Source organism: Bubalus kerabau, chromosome 12 (assembly GCF_029407905.1).
Source record: "Bubalus kerabau isolate K-KA32 ecotype Philippines breed swamp buffalo chromosome 12, PCC_UOA_SB_1v2, whole genome shotgun sequence".
Lineage (NCBI taxonomy): Eukaryota > Metazoa > Chordata > Mammalia > Artiodactyla > Bovidae > Bubalus > Bubalus kerabau.
In genome coordinates this window covers 90,983,255-90,999,544 of record NC_073635.1, presented here as the reverse complement: position 1 = coordinate 90,999,544, position 16,290 = coordinate 90,983,255, and the positions used below count along the sequence as shown (strand labels likewise).

Sequence of the window (16,290 nt, the reverse complement as noted above, 5' to 3'; positions counted from 1 at the left end):
GGGCGAGCTGTGTGTGGAAGCGTGTCGTCCCGTGGGAGGGCGAGCTGTGTGTGGAGGCGTGTCGTCCCCTGGGAGGGCGAGCTGTGTGTGGAAGCGTGTCGTCCCGTGGGAGGGCGAGCTGTGTGTGGAAGCGTGTCGTCCCGTGGGAGGGCGAGCTGTGTGTGGAAGCGTGTCGTCCCGTGGGAGGGCGAGCTGTGTGTGGAAGCGTGTCGTCCCGTGGGAGGGCGAGCTGTGTGTGGAGGCGTGTCGTCCCGTGGGAGGGCGAGCTGTGTGTGGAGGCGTGTCGTCCCGTGGGAGGGCGAGCTGTGTGTGGAGGCGTGTCGTCCCGTGGGAGGGCGAGCTGTGTGTGGAGGCGTGTCGTCCCCCGGGAGGGCGAGCTGTGTGTGGAGGCGTGTCGTCCCGTGGGAGGGCGAGCTGTGTGTGGAAGCGTGTCGTCCCCCGGGAGGGCGAGCTGTGTGTGGAAGCGTGTCGTCCCGTGGGAGGGCGAGCTGTGTGTGGAGGCGTGTCGTCCCGTGGGAGGGCGAGCTGTGTGTGGAGGCGTGTCGTCCCGTGGGAGGGCGAGCTGTGTGTGGAGGCGTGTCGTCCCGTGGGAGGGCGAGCTGTGTGTGGAGGCGTGTCGTCCCGTGGGAGGGCGAGCTGTGTGTGGAGGCGTGTCGTCCCGTGGGAGGGCGAGCTGTGTGTGGAGGCGTGTCGTCCCGTGGGAGGGCGAGCTGTGTGTGGAGGCGTGTCGTCCCGTGGGAGGGCGAGCTGTGTGTGGAGGCGTGTCGTCCCGTGGGAGGGCGAGCTGTGTGTGGAGGCGTGTCGTCCCGTGGGAGGGCGAGCTGTGTGTGGAGGCGTGTCGTCCCGTGGGAGGGCGAGCTGTGTGTGGAGGCGTGTCGTCCCGTGGGAGGGCGAGCTGTGTGTGGAGGCGTGTCGTCCCCCGGGAGGGCGAGCTGTGTGTGGAGGCGTGTCGTCACACTGTGTTGCCCCCGTGGGTGGGCAAGGGATGGGAGTGTAAGCTTGCATATGTGTCGCCTTTAGTAGACAGACGTGGTCGACTCTTTAAAATGTTGGGTAGATATTCCTAGGTTCCTAACAGATAGACAGTGTCGCAGAGGATATGGAGCAGACCAGAACACATATAAGCACCTATGTCACAACAGAGACACACTGTGGTTCCCTGGAGAATGTGACGTTGCCTTCTTTGGCCGTCTGGCTTGAAACAAGTTACATCCTAACTCTAACCCTAATAGACAAATTCCGGATGGATCGTAAGGCTGCTGTGGGTCCAGGCACGACACGGCCATCCTCCACGGAGCGTGCGCCTGCTCCACGTGGGCGCAGGGCCAAGGACTCACCCCACAGCCCGCCCCTGCCTCCCAGCTGCCAGGTGTGAGGAACATTTTGGAAACTGTTGTGAATAACCTGCGGAATGCGGGAGGACTTCTAAGCTGTCAGTGAACGAAACAAACGGCGGATCTGATTATGTGAGAGCACAGATGTCTGAGTGACAGCAGCCGTGTGCTCGCTGCCGGAGGCGCAGCCACACCGCCCTCTCTGGCATGGAACATGCTCTCGCCCTTGGCTGCTCTTTCCGGGAACGAATGAGGAAGGAAAAACCAAAGTCTTAATTTTACTGTTTCCTCCTGTCCTAAAACTGCCACGAAGACTCAGACCCAGTGGCTGGTGTGGGCTTGGCTTGCGGTTCTCTGCAGGAAGCAGATTACAGGCTGTCTCTCTCTGCGGGTGGGTCGCTGGAGTGGGCTCGGCACTCCTGGAGGTTGACGGCATCCCCGACGGCCAGGGTCCAGGGAGGCACTTCTGCGGGGCTCGCAGCCTGTGCTGGGTGGGGGCAGCAGGTGGGCCGTGGTGCTCTGAGGCTGCACTGCAGGGGCTCCAGGCCCGTCTTGGCTGCACGTGGCAGGAGCTCATCCCTAGGGCTGGGCCCGTGAGCCCAGCTCCCATCCCCTCCCAGGGGATGACACGCTTCCACATCGGAGAAGCGAGGTCTTTGGGACAGACCTACGGGGCCTGGATCCTGGGATTCTCCATGCCTGTTGGCGACTGCAGGCCTCTCAGACCATCACGCTCTGATGGGACGAGAACCACCTGGAGGAGGCCTTGGTTCTGGACACGCCCTCACCCAGCACTCAGTCTGCGGCCCTGCTGGTGCCCAGCGACAGCACAGGGGCCGCAACCGCCTGCTGCGCGTGCGTTGGTCAGCCTGCTCTGCACGTGCTGGCCCCCGCAGCTGTGGACACGCTGATTGGTGAGCTCCAAGGGGCCCCCACCCGGTCGCTGCTCTGGGCAGGGCCGTTGACCCTTGAGGACCCGGAGCCGGACACGCCTTCCGGGCAGCCAGTCCACAGCCTTGCCCTCTGCTATTTGTGTGTTTCTTGGCACCACTAATCATTCAGAGAGACCCTGCTTCCCGAACCAAAAGGGACGACGACGGGGCTTCTCGAGGGGGCAGCTGTGTCAGGCCTCCAGGGCGCTGTGTGGAGCCCTAAGGGCAAGAATGAGGGTGAGTCCCCGGCAGGCCCTGTCCCTGGTCCGGCCAACGCCTGTCCGTCCCCAGTGACTGGCAAACCTGCAGCAGGAGTGACTGGGCTTGGGAGCCCCACCGAGGAGGCTTGTCCCGGCACGGAGCTCAGCATCCTGGCCTGGAGGCCTGCCCTACTGGCCGGGAATGCCGCCGCGATCAGAACCGTCCTGGATCTCGCTTCTGTGGCCTCCTATGCCCAGGGGCGCATGCTGCGCTCTTTCTCAGGGAGCCTCCACCAGCCGGCAAGCAGCCATTGTCAGAGGAATGGAGTCATGTCAGAAAGCCCCAGCTTGTCGGCCACTACCCAGAGGACACTGAGTACCCACCCCTCCAGCTCCAGAGGAGGTGGACTCGGCCTGCATCTCAGACACTCGGCCTTCTGACCAAGAGGCCCCTGCAACGTGGTCAGTGGCCCAGACGCCCCTTGGTTCAAATCTGCCTGGTGCCTCTGGGCCTTGGTTCCCCAGGAAGTGGGTATTGGGAGGCTGCGCCCGGAGAGGTCGTGAGGCGGGCAGTGGTGATCAGGTCATTTGACTCTGCTGGTCAGTGATGGGCCCTCCATCCCCCGAGGCACACGGGCCCCCTTCCCACCCTGGGGGCATACACACACTCACCCCCTCCCCTCCCCCCAGGGGATACATGGTCCTGGCCAACTGGTGGGTCTGGGACCCTGCTGCGCCCTCCTGCCCAGGAGACACTTCCTGCCCAGGAGACGGTCGTATAGATGAATCACAGCTGAGCACACAGCCTGCAGCCCTTTAGAAGTAGTTCTGAAGCTTTCATTACTTCATTCTGTGAACCCCTGGCGAGGTCCCACCTCCCCCACCCCGACCTGTGTATCTTCCAGCTGCTTATCTTCTTGCGGCCTCAGGCACAGTGAAGCCTGTGTTCTGGAATGTTCCCTGGGGTGTCCCGCCTCCTCTGGCTCCAGCCAGCCTCCAGCCTCTCCTGACCTGCCCCTGCTGCACCCCTCACCGCCTGCAGCGGGTCCCCTGGCCGCCACCTCCTGGCACCCTCTGCCTCCCAGCCTGCCCCTCTTCTGTGTCTCCGAGAAGCTGCCCCCTGGTCTCTGGGTGCGAAGCCCCAGCTGCAGTCCAGCAGCCTCTTCCCGCTCTCAGGGTGCCCCCTTCCGCCTCCTGATATCCTCTGCAAGGTAGTGCGTGTGGCTGGCCGCAGGGTTTCTGCTCATCTGAGAAAAGACGGTTGATGAGCCCAAGGTCCCCCTGCAGGCCCAGGCCCCCTGACCTCTGAGTGGGCCCATTAGTGCCAAGCACATTCCTTGCTCGCCTGCTTGCTGAGAGTCGCCTGGCGTCTTGAACAGGGGGGCAGGGGGAGCTGGCACCACGGGCACAGCTGACCTCCGCAAAATGGCAGAGGCTTGAGGACCAGGGCTGTGGGCATCAGGGGGCTTCAGGGGCCCAGCTGAGGGCCGTGCCTCGTCGCGGCAGGTTTGCTGGGAGAGTGAGGCGCTTGCCAGGGTTCCAGTCGGTGCTGCTCCTACAGGGCTGCTGCAGCCCGCTCGCACAGGTCACACGTGCGTGCCCGCTGGAAGTCACACGAGTGAACAGACCAGCTGTGTCGTGGCTGCCCTCCCTCCAGGGGACGCCCCGACTCGGAACCGGAGCTGCTGAGGTTGCGGGGGGTGGGGTGTGCTGAGTGCAGAGAGTGTGCAGGTTCAGGCCCCCCACAGCCCCCACACTCCGGAGGTCAGCACGGAGACAGCTGAGCCGGGTGAGGCCTGGTCGTTGTCTCGGACCTCAGGGCCCCCCCGTCTGAAAGGGTCTGGGCAGTGGCCCCTCCAGGCCAGGCTCAAAGGGTGAAGGGACACCGTGCACTTAAAATTATTTCCAAAACTCGGTGTTTGGACCAGATGTACTAGTGCAAGTTCTGAATTTATAGGAAAATGATTTTTCTAATCTTTTGTTAACATCTAAGAACTTTTCTTTCTCAACTTCAAGCCACGACTATTTCAGAGAAAGGTGGGGGGAAAAAGAAAGAAAAGCAAAAGTGGCCCCAGAGTAGACGCGGTGGGGCCGTCTTTGGTTCGTTTCTGGAAAACGAACCTGGATCCTCCCTCTGCGGATGGAGGCCAGGTGCCCGCCCCTGCTCGCTGAGCCTGGCGGGGCCCACGGCCGCAGTGCCCTTGGCGACTTTCCCCAAAATCATATTTTCCAGATTGTCTTCCCTCCTGGAATCCTAAATAACACTAATGCCAACTTGTAGGAATGTTCTGCCGTCAGAACCCAGGCCCCTGCACTGCGGCAGCCCTCACCCCGGCCGGCGGGCCACCGGCAGCTGCTGGCCATGGGGGGCCTCAGCCCCTCTGGGCCGCACCCCACAGGGTGTTGGAGAGGAGCTAGTCAGGAGCGTAGGTGCACACATACTTGGAAAGGTCAGAACTTGACGGCCAAGATCTCAGCTGCCTGCACCTCGTCTTCAGGGTTCCGTCAGAGTGGGGGTGCCAGCCTCGGCAGGGCAGGTGTGGGGGACCTTGTCCTGCCCAGGACGGGGAAGAGGGACAGGAGAGAGGCTGGGAGTGGCTTTAAGTCCCGAATAAATGGAATGGAATCAGGTCCAGCAATAAGAGCCTTTGTAGCAAATGGACAGCAGAGCGCACAGCATGTTTGCCTCTCAGACTGGAAAGGTGCACGGTTTTGATGACTCGGTTCTAGCAAGGATCTGGGAAGGAGCGTTTCAAATGCTGTGCTCGGCTTGGCAGTTCAATAGATGTGTGTGAAAGTTACAAAGTGTGGACCAGTGAACACACTTGAGCAGTGAAGATGGGACGGGACCTGCAGATGTGAGGGGGGGACTTGAACCCTGAACTGACACCCAGTCAGACCACACGGGCACCCTGGGCAGAACAAAGTTGCCTGGACCCGGGTAGGGGGAGGAAGGGGGTGTGAGGGGTGACGTGCTTAGTTGTTCAATCGTGTCTGACTCTTTGCGACCCCATGGACTATTGTCCACCAGGCTTCTCTGTCCATGGGATTCTGCAGGCAAGAATACTGGAATGGGATGCATGCCCTAATCCAGGGGATCTTCCCAACCCAGGGATCGAATCCAGGTCTCCTACATCACAGGCAGATTCTTTACTGTCTGAGCCACCAGGGAAGCCCAAGAACACTGGAGTGGGTAGCCTATCCCTTCTCCAGGGGAGCTTCCTGACCCAGGTATCAAGCCAGGGTCTCCTGCGTTTCAGGGGGATTCTTCACCAGCTGAGCCACCAGGGAAGCCCGCGAGGGGCGATAGTTGCACACACCCTGCGAATGTGCCGGAAACATTAGATTCTTCATTTTAAGTGGGTGAATTTTGTGGTCTGCTGACCCTATCTCAGTAAATTTTTCTGTTGAAAAACAAAAATCAAAACATGCGCGTACACACCTGTGGACCCTCGCACCTGTGAGATGGCTGTGGGTCAGCCAGCTGTGGGGTGGCTCGTCCGCGTCCACTGCCAGGCGTCGGCCCAGCTGTGCCCCTTTCCTGGCTCTTCCTGGGTCCGCTCCCCTGTCTGAGGTCCCGCAGGCATGTCTTGTGGACTGTTTTCTGTTCTGCATCGCCTGCGTCCCGGCGCCTCCTGATCCTGCCCAGGGGCTCAGGGACCCCAGGGGGTGGCCTCCCTGCCCTTGGGGAGCTCGAATCCAGGAGGCCTCATTCTTCCAGCGGCTTCCATGCTGTCTTCACCTTAGTTTGTTGCATTAAAGAAGCATCTTGTGATACCCCTGCCCTCTCTTTTATCCCCTTCTCCCTCTCAGCTACCTTGACTCCTTACCCCACGCCCTTTCCTGATAACCTCCTGGAAATCCCCGCGTAGTTAGTGACGCACAAGGACTAGAGGGTTGAGAGTCTGTGGAGCGGAGCTGGGGAGGCTTGACGCGGGGGTGAAACTCCAACAATCTGCCTTCAGCTCCTGTTTTAGCTGTCACGGTGTCTCACATAAGGGCATTCTCGGCCCTACTGACTTCTTAAGTAGCTTCCGTAGTTTGTTTTCCAGAAGCTTCTTTTTGAGCTTGGTATGTGAAAATTAATTGGGGGATTTGCAGTTTACAGATGTGTTCAGGCCCGTCAAAGCAGGCGGTCACAGGACGCGGTTCCTGGGCGGACGCCCAGCTATTGCAGTCCCTGCTCCATCTTTGAGGGGCCCAGACGAGGCACGGGTGCCGGGAACGCCAGTGAGGGGTGTCACTCGCTGAGGCTGGTCCAGGCCGGCGTGTGAGCGGAGGCCCCAGTGTGCCCCCACGCCTGCCAGATGGCCAGATGTGGGGGCCTGTGACGGCGCTGTCGCCTGGCTGAGCGTGTGCGTCAGCCCTCTCCCTGTGTCCTGCCTCCGAGGGACCCTGAAGGGAGGGGCCCACGTGCCCCACGCCCCCCACATGCCTGCTGGGCGCCTGGTGCCCAACAGGAGGTGCAGCTCCAGGTCCCATCATCCGGGCAGGCTTGTCAGGGCGCCGCTCAGGTGTGTCCCCAGGCTGGGGAGACAGCCGTAAATACCCTCCTCTTTTCTGGTCTTAGCAGCCCTTAGAAGTGCAGCATTAGGTGAAAAAGTATTTCCTAAACAGAGGCACAAAATTTCAGTTTCCAAGGAATCAGAAATACCTGTTCACAACGTTATAAAATGAAGGAGACACGTGGTTTCTTTTTCCCTTGACTTAATTTCACAGCTTTTATTTCAGGATTGAGTTGTTGTCCAAGAGCACTATTTTTATTTCTGGCTTAATTAGAAAAGCACAAGGGAATGATAGCGTATGCTTTTTTCCCGTTGGGAAAAGATGGGCATCTGAGTGAAAGCAAAGTTACCTAACATTTTGTGTTTCAGGTGCTGAATATGTTGAATCCAGTTCAGATAGAAGATCTAAGTAATTCTGGGGTGTGTTGTCCACAAAACTGGTCTGAGCATGACCCCCACCCAGCTGCTTTGTGCCTGTGGCTCGTCTCCCCCGGGAGCCTCAGCGACACTTGACCCCGAGCCCCCTTGCCGGCGGCACAGACAGAGGAGTGCTCTGGGTGGGCAGATGGTCTGCAGGCTCTTCCGGGAGCGGCTGCGTGAGGGGCAGTGAGGGGCAGCCAGGGTGGGAGGCCCTCACCCGCCCCTGCAGGCCCTGCTTTCCCGCTGGCCCGGAAGCTGGGGCCTCCTGCGGGTGTGGGGGCACCGGGCCCGGGAGCCTGGACGGTGCTGCCCACCCTGCGTCCTGTACTTGCAGAGGTGCCACGGACCTGTGCCCCAGATTTCCCTCCCTCAGCCCCACAGGACCGTGCATTCAGCTGGAGATGCCCAGCACTCAAGGTGACCCGTGCCTGGGCCCTGGGGGAGACAGAAGCTTCTGGGGTGGGAGGAGGCCTCCGGCAGGAGGGGCCCCCCCAAGTGGCCCGGCTCATGTTTGTACTTGGGTGATGCTTCCGCAAGGCCTGGGTGGCGATGAGATAAACTCTGACAGTCTCAGCGCAGGAGGGCAGGCAGGGCTCCTGGGCGGGGCCACCCCGACCTGGCCGGTGACCATCATGGTGGAGACGTGGCCCAGCACAACTGACCTTCTGAGTTTGCAAAAGGCGTGAGAGTTCTGAATTAGGAACGTGTGAAACCACCAGTGTTGAACGGCGTCAGGTGATTCAGAATTGAAAAGTCACCGCATGGGGACAGCCGACCCAAGGGTCCCCTACTGCCGTGCGCCCGGTGCCCTCCCCAGCTGCCGATGGTCCTGCCGGAGCCCCAGCGTCCCCGCCGCACGTCATCCCACGTCATCATTCTCGAGTCGGAGGGCCTTTGCGTCAGAGTCAGAGGCACCAGGGGCGCAGGGCAGGGTCTCCTCACCCGGGGGGCGCCCAGGACCTCCTGGGGGCTCTGTAGCCGCGTGCATCGCACCTGTGTGTCGTCACCGCGGGCGGGGTGGGGAGGTGCCGCTTGGCCCGAGCGCCTGAGCGTCTGAGCGCTGCACCGTCACCTCTCAGGACGTCGGGGCAGTGATACGGGCTGGACGTGCAGCTGGGAGGGAGCTCTGGTGGGCAGCTGGTGGGCAGGCTGCCCTGCGGGCACTTGAGGCCTCTGTCACCGTGTGGGGCGCTGAAAAGTCAGGCTGGCCAGGGCTTCCTGGGTCACATGCATGATAGTGGGGCCTGGCCTGTGGCTCCACACACAGAGCACCGGTGTCCAGCGGCCAGGGTGGAGGCTCATGGCTGCGACCTCCCCCAGGAAGCCCTGCAGTTGCCCCTGGTCACTCAGGGCCCTGAGGCCAGCTCAGACCAGAGGGAGGGACGTGGGAGTCCCCCCAGGATGGGCAGCACAGGAGCTCTGACGCCCTGTGCTGTGTGTTTGGGGAGAGGCTGCCGCGTGGTCAGTGCCCAGCAGACCATGTCGTCACAGGCTTGCTCCTTGACTCGCTGGAACACAGGTTTCAGGAGTGCCTCACCGACTGCCCAGCACTGCTGGATGCAGAGAGGAAGCGGGAGCAGGAGTGACTGTGGGTCACGGTGAGGAGGGGGTGACCGGACGCTCTGGGGTCCCTCTGCCTCGCAGCCCCAGTCTGAGGGGCGACCCTGTGGTGTCCATGTGGGGAGCAGGGCCCCGTCGGGCTCTTCCCAGGGCTCCTGGCTGCCTGGGGGGCTCGGCCCATCAGCGGCCCCTCCCGTGCTGCATGCTTGGCACAGGTCATCAGAGAAGAGCCCCAGAGGGCGTTTCTGCATCTTCTGTAACCGTTTCTCGGAAGACATGCCTGACTGTCTTTTCATAGTGTTTTCTCCTGGAGAGCTAGTGCGTTTCACTTTTAGGTAAATCACGAGAATTGTGTGTTCTGCCATTTCCACGTGTTCATTAGCTCCTGGGACTCAGCACCTGGGTGTGTCACTGAGCCACTCACGGTGGGCTGGAAGGTCCGGCTCTCCTCTCTCCTACTGTATGTTAGACTTTGATTGCCTTCTGGCAGACTTATTTTATTCTTGTCTTTCATGTTGTCACCTGTTCTTTTTGGAAATTGGGGGAGACCTGAGATGCGCGTTTGCGGGTCTTCCTGCGTCCTGGGTATCCCCCCCACCCCAGTACCTGGAGCAGACCTCGGCTGCTCTGTGTCAGGCAGCTCAGCCCAGAGCCCTCCTGGCTTGTAAACCACCCTGCGGTAGAGGAGGCTGCCTGTAACTTGATTCAGGAGTCTAGCCTCATCTGATTGTGGGGATGTTCTTTCTTTTAATGTGTGTGCTCGGTCGCTCAGTTGTCCAACTCTTGGCGACACCATGGACTGTGGCCCACCAGGCTCCTCTGTCCATGGAATATCCCAGGCAGGAATACTGGAGTGGGGGCCGCTTCCTCCTCCAGGGCATCTTCCTGACCCAGGGACCAACCTGCGTCAGTTCTGTGTCTCTGCTGCGTTGGCAGGTGGGGTCTTTTTACCCCTGAGCCATCTGAGAAGCTGTTCTATTTAATATCAAGTGTTAAAAGAAAATAGCAAGGCAGTCAAAAACATATTCAAGGAAAGAGAATGTTTTCATCATGAAACTGATCTCCAGTGGGAAATGGGCTTTTACGTACTTACAGGGAGCTACGCTGGCCACCAGACTCCATAGCCCTGTAGGCACTTGGAGAGAGCAGACGGGAGCCCGGGGGCTGTGGCTCCCTCACCAGGTCCTGCCCCTGTGCGCGGGGAGGGCTGAGGAGGGCTGTCTCCGCAGGACGAGGGTCTGGGGCTCCTGCAGCTGGTCACATGTGGTTACAGAGTTTGGCCTGTAGCTGAACTGAGGACCAGCCTATGTAGTAGGACAGAGCAGAGGTCCCGTGCTTCGTGGACACGGCAAATCTGAGGCCCCGGCTCACTGCTGGGCGTCTTCCCGGGGGCAAGTGAGGGCAGCAGCCGAGGTCAGAGCCCCTTGGAGGTGAGCCCGTGGATGTGGGGGCCGGGCTGGCTGGACCAGCGATGGCCTCTTGGGGTGCAGACCACGCTGCTGGCCCTGCAGGGCAGTGGGCTTCCTGGTCTGGGCTGAAGCTGATGGAGCTGCGGAGACCACCCACGGCCCTCAGGAGGCCCGCCCCTCTGCTGGGTCAGGCTGGAGACCAGCCCTCTGCGGGGCTGGGTCTTTCTGGCTGTGATCGCCTGGAGTGTGCGTGGAGTGTGGCCAGCAGCGGCCAGGAACCACGGCCTGACACCTTAATTAGAGACGGGTTTGCTGCTTCAGCACTGGTTTATCACGGGCTTTTAGGTGCCGCCTTTTATGTCTGTCAGTAAATTCAGCATTCAGAGATGATACTTGGCACAAATTTGCCGTCTGGATCAATCCACCAGCAGACGGTCACTCTGGGTGAACAGGATACATTTTGGAGTCGTGGTTAACAGGAGGGACACATTTGATAATGTGACTTATTTGGCTCTTAGAATGAAACCAGTTTACTTTCCTTTTTCTTTGCAGGCATTTATCCATCCATTCATTTATCAAATAATCACCACCTACTGAATACCAGGCATGACTTTGCCTTCTTAGGTAAACAGCTCCACACATGAGAAAAAAGAACACATCTCTCTTCTCACTTGAGGGACGAAAAGCCCCCATAACCTGTAGTCAGGAAGAAACCGACCTCCAGCCTTTGGCATAAGTGACGCCGATGGAACAGACGTCATCTGCTCTGGTGTGGCTGGGACCCACCCCTGCCCCCGTGGCCCTGGCGGGGCCCCCACATGCAGGGCCCGGCAGACGACGTGGCCAGATGGGGTGCGGGCCTCCTCCCTGCCCTCCTGGCCTGAGTCACTTGTTAACACTGGCTCCGGCGCCTGGCTGGTCTCTGGCCTCTGATGCCATCGTCATAGCAACCAGGACGTTTCTGTAGCCGTGGGGGTGGGGCGGGGGGTGGGAGGCCATGTTCATCGTCTCACAGTTTTAACTGGTTGTTCAGAGAAGGCATTTCCATCTCCTCTGTTCTTGAAGAGTGGTGTCAGCTGCTGCTGCTTGTGTTTTGAGGCTCTTAGGAGAATAAACAGGAAAAATCCCCGTCCTGTGTTTTCCACTAGAGGCCATCTCCAGTAAGACTTAAAAAAAAAGATTTATTTCTACTTTTAAGAAACACAAGCACTTGCAGCCAAATATCTCATTTCTTGCAAAAAAAAAGAATTCCAACAGGAAGTGCAGTCACACCCTAGCAGTGTCAGCAGGGAAGTCGGAGTGGTTTCGGGGGAAGGCTTGTGAGCATCAGTCCGGGAAGCAGGCAGGAAGTCGATGGGCCCCTTCGGATGCGGCTCGTCACGGTCTGCATGCACCTGCGTGAGCACACGCGAGTGCTTGCCTCTGCCAGGAGCGCATGGAAAATCTGTCTCTAGACACTGCATGACGGGGCTGGAAGCTGCATGGAATCACGTGCCCTTCTCAGCTTGTCTGTGTTTCTATGCCCAGCTCCCTTGGAGTGGCCTGGTGTCCAGGGCCTTGCAGCATTGAGGTGTCATGGGGGTAATCGTAGGAAAACAATTCACTGGTTATTTCTTTTTCTTCACCGTCTGAGAGTCACTGATGATTCCCTGACGATTCCCGCAGGAAAACCCCTGCAGAAGCTTTTGAGTTAGAGGAACCTAGGGTGTGAGTCCTCACGCCTCATGGTTGGGAAGCTGAGGCTCCAAGGGGAGGCCTGGGGTCCCAGGCATGGTGTGGCAGGTCCCCGGAGTGCAGCAGGTGTGTGTGTTCAGGTTGCAGCCAGGGCTGCTAGGAAGCCTCAGAACACTCGATTTGTTGGCACAGAAAACATCCACTCGGTTATTGCATGGCTTCTTTAACGTGTTGCTTTGCTCCGTCCCAAGTGATGACATTAATGAAAAGCTTGAAAGAGAGGCTTCGGACTCGCAAACTCGCCTCTGCCCTTCAGAGGCTGTGGCAGGAAGCTGCAAACTGCGTGTTTCCCCGAGAGCAGAGTCAAGCACGTTCGTGGGGTGGAGGTGCCGAGTGAGCGCTGAGGAACTTCTGCTCTGGTTTCAGTTTGGTTTCTGTTGTTGTTTTTTTTTCAGCTTTAACCAGGGGCGGGGGTGCGGCCCTGGGTGGTGCTGGCAGGTGTCGCCGCGCCGGGACTGCCCCCTCCCTGCCCCTGCGTCTGGGGCCCTCAGACCCCCAGCTGGGGAACAGGAGGCCCCTGGGGGGCAGGAGCTTTTTGAGGGGGTTCCTTCCTTCTGACCTGGGAGGAGAAGCCCCCTCTGCTCCCACTTGGTCTGCAAGCAGAGGGGCCGCGGTGGCCCGCAGCGAGCTCGCCCCAGCTCCTGGCAGAGGGCCAGGCAGCTGTGACTTTGCCGGCGGTCTCCAGTCAGACCTGGGGTCACAGGCACCGTGGGCTGGTTGCCGCAGGCTGCCTGCAGCTTGTGCCTTTTCTCCCAACGCGCAGAGGGAGGCACGGGCGCAGCTGGTCCCCTGGACGTCTCCTCGCTGGCGTTGTTGTTTGTGCGTGCGTGCTGAGGTACTTCAGTCGTTTCCGACTCTTTGTGAACCTTGGTTATTGCCCCAGCTTTGACCTAATACTATCAAATTAATCAGAATAAACAGAGAGCTGGGGATTAATAGATAAGCAAGTGTCAACCTCGGGAAAGAAGGGGATGCTGCATCAGGCCAGGACGTGGGTGAGCCTTGGGGACACGGCATTGAGTGACATAAGCCGGGCCCAGAAGGACAAGCATGGTGACCCCACTCCTGTGAGGCCCCTAGGGTCGCCAAGGCCACAGAGACCGAATCTAGGAGCGAGCTGCAAGAGCGGAAATGGGGCTTGTTGTCTCGTGGGAGAAGGGTTTCAGTGTTCTGAGATGAAAGGGTTCTTGAGGTCGATTGTGCAAGCGTGCTGTAGTTAACGAGGGTGCCGCTGAGCTGTATGCTTAAAGGGGAGTGAGAGGATACTTTGAATTTCTGTGTATCTTACTATAATTTAAGGTCTTCCCTGGTGGCTCAGATGGTAAAGAATCTGCCTGCAGTGCAGGAGATGCAGGTTCAATCCCTGGGTTGGGAAGATCCCCTGCAGAAGTAAATGGCTACCCACTCCAATATTCTTGCCTGGAGAATTCCATGGACAGAGGAGCCTGGTGGGCTACAGTCTATGTGGTCACAAAGAGTCAGACATGACTGAGGGATTAACACACACCATGGTTTAAACATTAAAAATATTAAAGGGGCTGATCACTGACCCGACGGACCTGAGTTTGCGTGAACTCCAGGAGTTGGTGATGGGCAGGGAGGCCTGGCGTGCCGCAGTCCACGGCATTGCAGAGTCGGACACGACTGAGTGACTGAACTGAACTGACTAAATGTGGGTAAAAGGAAACAATTTCTAGGCTGATGGATTCCTACTTTTACAGGAATCCATTGTTTTAGAGGTTAATGCATGTCACCTTCATGTAACAGTGCAAATGGTTTTTTCTTCAGCAGTTTGGTGGCAACAAGAAAATGTACAGAATATGCAGAAGTGAGCAGGCGCCTTGCTGTGGAATAAACCCATTATTGGGAAAGATGTCTGAGTAACTAGGAGACTAAATAATTCCATGCTAAATGGATGATTTACATTTGCTTTTAGGTGAAGCCAAAAATCTTCCCACATACCCGGGGCCAAACAAGATGCGTGATTGTTACTGCACAGTGAACCTCGACCAGGAGGAGGTTTTCAGGACCAAAGTCGTGGAGAAATCACTCTGGTATGTCTGCTGCTGCTCTGTTTGAGGCTGATAATCCCTGACCTTCCATCTCCTTGTCTCTTGGCTCACTGGGCAGTTATGAGCTGATGGTCCCTGAATGCTCCTAGTGTCCAGGACTGGGTGGGAGGACAGAGCAGAGGCTGTCTGTCTGCTGGGAGGTGGGTAGGAACTTCCTAAGTCCAGATGAACTGGTGCAACAGGAGTGTAGATCGTGGATTTCAGAGCATAAACATTTGGGAAGCTTTTTTACCATCTTCCTTTTCCTAAGGAGGCTCAAGATGAGTGTAGAAGTCACTGCCCACAGAGGTCAGAGGCCTCGAGAACATTTGCCGATGGAATTTAAGGTGTGGGGATCAGGTGAGAAAAGGAGAGTTCAGGCCTGGAGACAGAGGAGTTTGCAGCAAAAGAAACAGGTCAGCTTGTGTAGGAATCCCCCGAGAGCCTGTTCAAGCCCGGTTGGTTCCAGTTGGTTCCAGTGGGCTGTGATTCGCATTTCCCACCAGCTCCAGGCCCCCTGGCCCCGACCCCACCCTAGGGACCCCACCCTAGGGACCCCACCCTAGGGACCCCACCCTAGGGACGGAACTGTAGCATCTGTGGTCACAGCATGCTGGGGGCGGTGCCTTGCTGCCTGGCAGGTGGGTGGGGTCGGGATGTGGGTCTGGGAGAAATACAGAGCCGGGTGGGGTCTCGACCAGCACAAGCGAGGCTCTGGCTGCGGCCCCGCCCTCAGCTTAGGACTGTGGGTTGTCTGGGTCCATCCACAGAGCTATTTTGGGCTTGAGAACATTTTTAGCAGATGAATTATATCCTTGCTTATTGCTGCTTCTAAGTGGGAACAAACAGCACGTTCTGATGACTTAATGAACTTAAGTTTTAGAAACCGTTAAGATCTCCTGACCCCGAAACATGGAGACACTTCCCTTCACCATCTGCCCTGTCTCTGCCCACACTAGCAGGGCGGCTCCCGAGGTCCTGTGTTATTTCAGTCCACACTCCACATCCTCTGAAGTGATTTGTTGAAGCAAAACGAGAAGACTGAGGAGTTTGTCAAGACTCTAGTGTGGCTTTGGGATAACCTGCAAGGGTTATTTCTGTGAGCTTCCCAGGAGAGGAGTCCTTCTGTGTTTAAATAGTCCCTGTTAGAGGATCATAAACCTGGAGAATTAGCATCGATCCCTGTGAAACTGGGCTCCCTGCAGACCTGCTGGGTGAGGGTCTCTGGGAAGCGACTCTGTTGAGGAACCTCTGCCTCAGGTGAGGGCAAGAAGTGAGGACCATTCCTAAAAATATTTCTTATGAGTTTAGAAATAGAAACCATACTTTCTGGTTTTGGTGGCACAAGACACTGTGCTCTGGGGGCAGAGAGGGGAGACTGTGGGCTGCACGTTAGCCGGGTTAGTGGTGTTGTCAGCGGGGGGTGGGGGGAGCGGGGCGGGCGGCCAGAACCAGGGCAGCCCCGGCCCTCCAGGAGGGCCCGGGTAACTCCAGGGGGGCCGGGTAACTCCAGGGGGGCCGGGTAACTCCAGAGGGGCCGGGCAACTCCAGGGGGGCCGGGTAACTCCAGGGGGGCCGGGTAACTCCAGGGGGGCCGGGTAACTACAGGGGGGCCTGGGTAACTCCAGGGGGGCCTGGTAACTCCAGAGGGGCCGGGTAACTCCAGGGGGGCCGGGTAACTCCAGGGGGGCCGGGTAACTACAGGAGGGCCTGGGTAACTCCAGGGGGGCAGGGTAACTCCAGAGGGGCCAGGTAACTCCAGGGGGGCCGGGTAGCTCCAGGGGGGCCGGGTAGCTCCAGGGGGGCCGGGTACCTCCAGGGGGGCCGGGTACCTCCAGGGGGGCTGGGTAACTCCAGGGGGGGCCGGGTAGCTCCAGGGGAGCCGGGTAATTCCAGGGGGGCCGGGTAACTACAGGAGGGCCTAGGTAACTCCAGGAGGGTCAGATAGCTCAGGAGGGCCCAGAGCACACGCTCCTTCTGACCCTCACTCCCCATTCATGCTTTCCACACAGGCAGTGTTAATATGCTAGCTTTTAAGGTTAATGTATTCATTAGCTCAACTAATATTTATTGAGTGCTTATCTAATATACAAGATAAGGCCAGGAGTGCTGAAAGCAGAAAGTTAAAGCTGACAGCAAATAGAC

General features: G+C 58.6%; 1 protein-coding gene across 3 annotated transcripts in view; it reads left to right on the top strand.

The window, feature by feature from the left end:
* The window catches only part of RASA3 (RAS p21 protein activator 3), an 82,820-nt gene that overhangs the window by 19,722 nt on the left and 46,808 nt on the right, over positions 1-16,290 (top strand). For 2 of the 3 annotated variants that reach the window (XM_055543086.1, XM_055543085.1), the window contains exon 2: positions 14,031-14,148. In XM_055543086.1, coding sequence (XP_055399061.1) covers positions 14,031-14,148 — 118 coding nt within the window. Of the gene's footprint in view, positions 1-14,030; positions 14,149-16,290 lie in introns of those variants that run through there. The other variant, XM_055543087.1, reaches the window with a different exon arrangement.